This window comes from Mesoplodon densirostris, chromosome 1, assembly GCF_025265405.1.
Source record: "Mesoplodon densirostris isolate mMesDen1 chromosome 1, mMesDen1 primary haplotype, whole genome shotgun sequence".
Classification (NCBI taxonomy): Eukaryota; Metazoa; Chordata; class Mammalia; order Artiodactyla; family Ziphiidae; genus Mesoplodon; species Mesoplodon densirostris.
The window spans coordinates 157,216,633-157,224,691 of record NC_082661.1 but is presented as its reverse complement, the minus strand read 5'-3'; the positions used below and the strand labels follow the sequence as shown (position 1 = coordinate 157,224,691).

Sequence of the window (8,059 nt, the reverse complement as noted above, 5' to 3'; positions counted from 1 at the left end):
AGCAGGGACACATGAAAAGAGAAACAGATCAGGTTTGATGTTAGGAATCATCATAGAAAGAAGAATCACTGTAGACACAGGCAGGCAGGGGTTGTGTGTAAATGCATTAGTCCCCACCCTTTTCGTCAGCGGTCACCCAACCTTTGACGTTGGAGCCTATCTCATTGAGAGAAGGAATGTCGCTGGGGAAGGAAAACACAGGGTGGTGAGAGAGGGCAGGACCTCTAACCAGGAAGAGGCTGCCTCCGCTGGGCTGGGGAGAGAGAGGCACAGAGCGTGGCCCTCGGTACGGGACCAGGTCTGTAGGAACCCCAGGGGGTGCACCCTAAAGGGAGGCAGCGGGTGGCGGGGGTGACTGTAAACTTGACTTGAAAGGGGATAGTCATCAAAACACCTTTTATAACTACATGGCTTTGAAGAAAAATACAGATCCTGTGGTTTTCCAGGGAAAGGGGTGGGTGGGAAAGCCACAGATGACATGTCAGTTCTCCTAGAAACAGGGAAGCAGAGGCTCTGGAGTTGGGCTCTTAAATCTCAGCAGTAATCTCACTTCCGGGCAGGTTGCTTGCACAGCAGCAGAGGGTGGGGACAGCCAGCCAGCCTGGTGAGCGTGCCTCAGGGTCAGGATGACCTTGGTCAGCCTCAGAGACGCTGGGAGAGCCAGGTGTCGCTCAGGACAAGCCTCTTTCGTTCTTTCTTCTTTCCAGAAGAAAACCTTCCCTACCTACGACTCTGGAACCCACCTGCCTGACATTTTTCAGTAATTCACATCTCACGATTGCTTCAATTACATTATTAAGACCTGTAGTCTGCCCCTCTCTCAAACACTCCAAAGCCCTTTTTTTCTTTTCTTTGACTTTTTTTCTTGCCTCCTATCCTCCTGACTTTTTAAAAACAGATTCCAAGATAAACAAAGGTACTGCAAGCATGGAAACGCCAGATTTTGAGGGCGCAGGTGGGGAAGGGAGGGGCTGATGGTGGGGAGGAAGCGCACAGGGGGCTCTTGAACCTGTTATCCAGCTGATATATAAATTATTTGCAGCAAATGGACATAAGTGGGGAGCAGAGGCTGGAAACAAAATCCTGGGCTTGGAAAATGGGGTGATTACATTGAGAGTGCATTGAAAAAGGAAAAGGTTGTACACATATTGCTGGCTAAGCCACCAATGATTTCTCTCTCTGTGGAACTCTTGTTGTACTTGGGGTGTGTGTCTTTCAGTTGGTGCCACAGCTGATAGAAATATACCATTTGGCCCTTATTCTGGAAACAAGTATTACTTGGTATCGTTAATGCTCTTGTTTGTATGTGTATGTATGTCATGACAACTAGATTCTTTCTTGGGTGCAAAGCTTCTGTCTTTTTTTTTTAAATATGCTGTATCCAGACAAAGCTGAGTAATAAGTATATGCTTATTATGAATCTTAACTCGTATAATCTCCAACAATGCTATGTGGTAGATGCATCATTATCCCCATTTACAGATGAAATAGCTGAGGCCCAAAGTTACATGGCAGAGCTGGGACCTGAACCAAATAATCCAGGCAATCTCCCCATCTCAAATCTGTAATCACATCTGCAAAGACTTTCTTTCTTTTCTTTTCTTTTCTTTTGCGGTACGTGGGCCTCTCACTGCTGTGGCCTCTCCCGTTGCGGAGCACAGGCTCAGCGGCCATGGCTCACGGGCCCAGCCGCTCCGCGGCATGTGGGATCTTCCCGGACCGGGGCACGAACCCGCGTCCCCTGCATCGGCAGGCGGACTCTCAACCACTGCGCCACCAGGGAAGCCCAAAGACTTTCTTTCTTGATCACATGAGGTAACAGTCACAAGTTCCAGAGATTAGGATGTGGATGTTGGATATCTTTGTGTGTTTGGCCGGGGCGGGGGGTGGGGTGTAAATCTAGTTTCCTCTAACCAACCAACTAGTCTATACTTCTTAAAAAGCACCAGTAATTTTCTCTGTGGTTAAAGGCTTATGAAGTAGCATCCTGGGAAATTCATCCATGATTGAAAGGAAGGAGAGAGAACAGAGGAAGCAGTGCCACAGCGGACGATGAGCGATCCCTCTCTCTCCCTATAGCACATGCATCTTATGGAGAGAAAGGGACTAGGGCTTTAGATTCTGTCACTGGCTTGTCTTCTTAAAGGTTGTAGCTGTTAGAGATGGAAGATGACTTAAAGTTTCTTCCATACTAATTTTTAGGATTTTCACAGAAAAGACCAGAACAGTGTGGTCAGTTTTACATGAAGAGAAGGTTTTATTCAGAGGGCAATCATGAGGAAAAAATGCAACTTGGGAGAGGCCAGGGGACAGAGGGCAGGTGGGAAATGAAAGAAGCAAAGACATGAGTCCATCTGCCACCAGCAAGCCCGAAGGGGCGTGTCCTTGAACTGCCAGAGAGTGGAGTCCATGGCTCGTAGCTGGGATGGGACTCGTGGTGGGAAAAGCAAAACAGGAGCAGTTTAGTCCAAGTAAAGCTTGTGATGATCCCTCGAGCTCTAATCTCCTCAGGTCTGTAACATGGAACGTATAGATCAGCTGCCGTATCCTGACACCTTTTAATACTGAGTAGCTAATCCCCTGGCGTGGAAACCTCTCCACTCTCTTACACCATCTGCTGCTGCACGGTGGCTGCACCCTGGTTAAGTCCATGTCGCCTGTGGAAGGCAATGGAAGAGAAAACGCACAGAACCTTTTCAGTCCCACCTTTCTCTCCCTAGCATTCGTCAACCTGTTTTTTCCTCATTTGCAAAGTGGAGATGGCATAACTCCCAGGGTTGGGGAAAGGTCTGGCACAAGAGACAAGTGTAAATAAATGTTTGAGAACTCTGAATCGGTGATTTTAGATACGTGAAGGTATTCCGGGTAACCAGTGCCCTCCCTGAATCACGTTATCCTTTTGCCAAAAATTGTAACTCTACTAACTTTGAGGGTATCTTGGAAAGAAAAAGAAAACTTAATTCCTATTAAAATGTCATTCAGCCTCCCCGGCCCAGTCCAGGCCGAGAGCGCCCGCCTGGTGCTTCCTCTCTCCGCGCAAGCGCCCGAAGCTCGGCCAGAAAGCGGCGGGGCCGCCGGCGGGGCCGGGAGAGGAGCGGGCGCCGCTGGCCGGGAAGGTGCTGGAGGCCGCGGTCCGCGGTCCGCATGTTGAAGGTGCAGCTCCCCGCGTTATCTTAAGCAGCTCCCAGTCCCCGAGAGCATTACCGGGATCGCCCAGCTCACAGTTTCAGAATGGCTTTGGTTATTGCCTTTCCTCGGTGTACTTGCACTACCTTGCGGTTCGTCCATTCCTCCTGAAGGAAAAGCAGCAGAAGGATAACTTGATTAATCTTAAAATACAAAAGGAAAATCCCAAAGTGGTGAATGAAATAAACATTGAAGATTTGTGTCTTACTAAAGCAGCTAATTGTAGGTGTTGGCGTTCTAAGACGTTTCCTGCCTGTGATGGTTCACACGATAAACACAACGAATTGACTGGAGATAATGTGGGTCCACTAATACTGAAGAAGTATAATAGTAATGAATTAGGATGGAATTCAATTCTGTGCTGTAAAATCTTATAACAGTATTTTTCCATTCTTTGTTTATAGAAGATCTTTCAAATGGTAGTCTAAAGTATTGCTACTGGTTGAATAATTATTTTTGCCAATTTATTTTACACTACTGTTTATATTTGACACTGTATACTCAGTCATTTATATAGAATTAAATCGTACAACCCTTTCACTCTGATTTCAAAGAATTAATGTATCTTCCTACAATAAAACGAACACTTTTTATTTTTAAAATAAAATAAAATGTCCTTCACTCTGTTCTCTCCTTTTTATGCCTTTTTTTCCAGATGATAACAAAAAGTAATCCAGATGGGGTGCAGGTGCTGTAAAATGCTACAAAGGTAACATTGAACAAAATGTCCCATCCGAATGGAGGAATTTGTGATTACCATGAAAGCACTTTAAACACCCTGCATGAGTTCAATGCATTCACCCAGCTTGGGGCATGACCACCATTGCCAGGAAATTAAGAGTTTGGAACCACTTTAATGTCATTTAAAAGAACACGAGGCCGGGATTTTTAAACTTTTTTTGAGCAATGCTCAGAGTGTGTTGGGAACGCTGTCTTTCTCTGAGGCTGAATTTGGTTTGGGTTGAATTTACATTTCTCCAGAGAGCTTCAATGCAAAGAAAAGTTTGAGTTTTAGAAGGTGCCTGAAATGGCATCACTGAAAACACCTCAGTCACATATGTGCTTTTAATTTTGTCCAGATTCTATTTCATAAAAATTTGGGCAACATGAATATAATTCTGTATAAAATAAAGGGGAAAAATTAACTGATGATTTTGCTTCCTTAACAAAACTATCTTTATTATGTTAGTTCTATTCCATATCTATATCTATCTATATATAGATCTATATGTAGATAGATATAGGTATATATATATACACACACACACACCTACATACATATATAAGTTTTATTCTACTATAATTATAATCTGATATTAGGCTCTATTCAAAAAAATATTTATTGTAAGTATCTTTCATGCCAGTCCAGACTTCATATTTTAATGACTACATAATATTCCATTGAGGGGTTGAACCATCAGTTCTTAACCAGTTATTTTCCTGTTGTTGGATATTTGTTTTATTTATTTACATTTTTTGTTTGTTTTTCAATTTCATGACCCACTTTGCTCTGTAACTTCTTCCTGCCCTTTTTTGAATCCCTTCTTAAGATCTATTTCCAGTTGGTAGAACATTTTTATACCAACTATATATATTTAATGAGGCACACATATAGACTTAAAGAGTAATCACGGAAATTAACAGGAATCGTAGAAAACAGCGGAGCCTGTAGTAGAAATATTAATAATGAAAGTTAGTTATTAATAAAGTTAATACTTAACCCGACTGGTCTCCCTTCTTCTCACCCCAGCTATCTCTTCGATCCAGTTCAAGTGCCCTCCCCTGGTTACGTCAACGAAGTAAACAGCTGCAAGTTAGATGAAGACGATGCCGTTAAGTTAAAAGGCAAACAGAGCCTCGAAGTGTTGGTACACAAGGATGACCCTCCGAGCGAGAGCTCCAAGAGGACCGCGAGCAGGACCCAAACGGCTGCTCCGCAGGAGCCCTGCGGGCCGCCCCAAGGACCGCTTCTCCCGGGGGACACGGCGGGGGGACCCTGCGCTGAGAAGACTGGCGGGGCCGTCAATGGCCTCGGCCCCGCTGCGCAGCTCGCTGGCGATCCCGGGTGCCCCCAGGGGGACAGGGGCTCCTGGGCCAGTGCCACAAACAAGGGTCACACGACTCGGCCCTTCCTTGAAGGAGGAAGTGCCAGGCAACCGGACTGCGTGCTGCTGGCTTCAGGAGAGACCCGTGTCATCGGAAATGGCGACTCCAGCACGTCTTGCGCGGCAGGGCACCCCGCCTGGGAAGTCCCAGACCACGTCCTCCACATACCCGCCCCGGATTACCCTCCGCTGTGGGGCTCAGCCGACGACGACGCTGATCACGTTGATCGCGAAGAAAAGGACTGCCTTTTCAAGAGTCACACGGAGGAGCAGCCCCGGCAGGGCGCTCACCCCGGGGCGGGGGAGCGTGGTTTCAATATGCCCTTCTCGGTGAAGAGGAGCTGGGATTCGTTAAACGAGGCCGTGGCAACTGAAGTTCTAAGTGTGTACTTTAAAGAAGAGGATCCTGCTCAGGACGTGCCTGTGGTCGATTCGAGAAACGGGTGGGAGGAGACCCAGGGCTCCCCTGGAGATGCGAGTGGGGAGATGGCGGATGAGGACGCGGAGGTGGCCGAAGCCCTGGCCGCTTTAGAGGCAGCTACTGCGGGAGAAGATGTGGATGAGGCAGAGTAGGGGAGCGGCTTTGCGCCGGCAAGGAAGCCAGCGTTGCGCTGGGCGTATATGGGGCTGGGTTTGCTCCTTAGACACAGAGCTGATGACTGCAGCGCAGATGGGTGCAGCCTTACCGGTGGTTGACACCCAGCACCTGTTCTGATGGCTGTGAGCGCCTGGGCCACACCGCTTGTTAAATATGGAGAGTACCACCGTCTAGATGGGCTAAAACTCGAGACACGAGAATAAAAGAGTGGGCCACAGTGCTCGTGTCCACAGAGCATGCAGACATTAAACAGCCTGCTCGGCACCCCGCACGACTCCCCCAGAACATCTGGTGCAGATGTCCCTGAGGATGCGCTGATGTCCCAGCGCTTCATCCCAAGGGCACAGATTCACAGAACATTCTGTTTGACTATAAATTCTCTATCTTGCTTTTGAGAGCCAAACGTTATACCCAACCCGAGAAAGGTAACTACCCCCACTTAAAGTGCCTAATGTATGGTTTACCTTCAGGGACAATCACCCAGGGAACTAATAACTAACCACTTGTTGGACTGAGGGTGAAGCTCAGCAGCTTTCAGGGTGGAGCACGAGCTGCCCGTAAACACATGGTTAGTCATTAGCTGTGATATCAGGACACCTTGACCTTAATTTTTTTACATTATTACTTTTTAATCTCCTTTGGAATTGGGGAGTCTGGTCAAAATAATTATTTAAACTGCTTGTGTCAAATTCAGGTTTTAAGTTCATGAGATTTGGAGCAGCAAAGAGATAGATGGAGTGTTTTGTGCCATGTTAATGTCTGATCGTGATTAAAATATAGCAACATATGTGTCTGTGTGTCTTAACTCAAAAGTGCTTCTAGGGCTTCCCTGGTGGCTCAGTGGTTGAGAGTCCGCCTGCCGATGCAGGGGACACGGGTTCGTGCCCCGGTCCAGGAAGATCCCACATGCCGCAGAGCAGCTGGGCCCCTTGAGCCATGGCCACTGAGCCTGCGCGTCCGGAGCCAGTACTCTGCAACGGGAGAGGCCGCAACAGTGAGAGGCCCGCGTATCACACACACAAAAAAAAGTGCTTCTAATTTTCCCAGACTGAGCATTAGTGGCCCTTGATGTTTCTTTCAATTTAAACAGCTAGACTATTAAATTACAGATGAGGAGGAGACTAGGTTGGTTTGCCAAGAAAGGCTTTGACTCTCTGTCTCTGTAGTTCAAACTCTTGATACCATGATTACCTGTGCAGATGTGACCTTTAGGATGAATAGCCCTCTCTGGGTTTCAGCCTTCTAATTTATAAACAAGGACAGCCATTTAGACATGGCTTGGTGGAGAATTTAGAGGATGGTCAAGAGTATTTAGAAAAATACGAACATGGAGGATGCTTTATTATGGTGTTTCATAACACAGGCTCTGAAATCTGACCTTGGTTGGATTTCCAGCTTTGCATGCGACCTTGGGCAAGTAATGTATCCCTTCTATTTGCCCATTAATTGAGAATAATAATAATATGTATTTCTAGAGATTGTCATAATGTCATCACTCCATTTTGGTAATTATTCAACATAAACATGATTTCTGAGCCTAACAGACAGACCATTTCCCTGGGTTTGCTTGATGACAAGCCATCTCTACATATAAGGTCACTCAGAGCTTTTAACGGCTAAACTGTTGGCATTGCTAATTGCATTGTTGGTTTACTGTTCTATTTAGTACACCAGATGCTTAATATTTTAAAGTGGTTCCTTCAACAATTTCCTAAGTGTACCTGTTGGGATCAGGTCCAGCTGCATGTGATAAATGTCTTATAAAAATAGAGATTTATTTACCTTTTATGTAAAAGAAGTCTGGAGGTAGCAGTCCAAGCTGGTAGAGGATGCCATGGTATCAGCGACTTATGTTCCTTCTATCATTTGGCTTCCTTCTCAAGATTACTGCGTGGTCCACAATGGCTGCTGGGGCTCCAGTCACTCATTTGCTTTCCATGCAGGAAAAAGAATAACGGGTCAGAAGATCTCACTCCCTCTCTATTAAGGACCTTCTAGAAGTGTAATTCAACCTTTCCACTTGTTTCTCATTGGTCAACATCTGGTTACTTGGTCTCATCCAGCTGCCAGAAAGGCTAGGAAGTCTTACCTTTCTAGCTATGAGCATGGCTTTCCCAACTAAATTCAGGATTCAGTTACGGAGAAGGGGGAGAATGGACGTTGAGTTATG

The 8,059-nt window shown here is 46.2% G+C and overlaps 1 protein-coding gene across 1 annotated transcript; it reads left to right on the top strand.

Annotated features, from left to right (window-relative positions):
• The first annotated feature begins 3,863 nt into the window (after positions 1-3,863).
• Positions 3,864-5,864, top strand: C1H4orf19 (chromosome 1 C4orf19 homolog). Its single transcript, XM_060091552.1, has 2 exons — positions 3,864-3,895; positions 4,937-5,864. Exons 1-2 carry the CDS (start codon positions 3,864-3,866, stop codon positions 5,862-5,864), a joined length of 960 nt encoding a protein of 319 aa, XP_059947535.1.
• Positions 5,865-8,059: the final 2,195 nt, after the last annotated feature.

Coding starts and splice junctions, on each gene's coding strand:
- C1H4orf19 (XM_060091552.1), top strand. CDS start 3,864: ATGGGGTGCAGGTGCTGTAAAATGCTACAAAG. Junction 3,896..4,936: donor TGCTGTAAAATGCTACAAAG/GTAACATTGAAC, acceptor TTCTCACCCCAG/CTATCTCTTCGATCCAGTTC.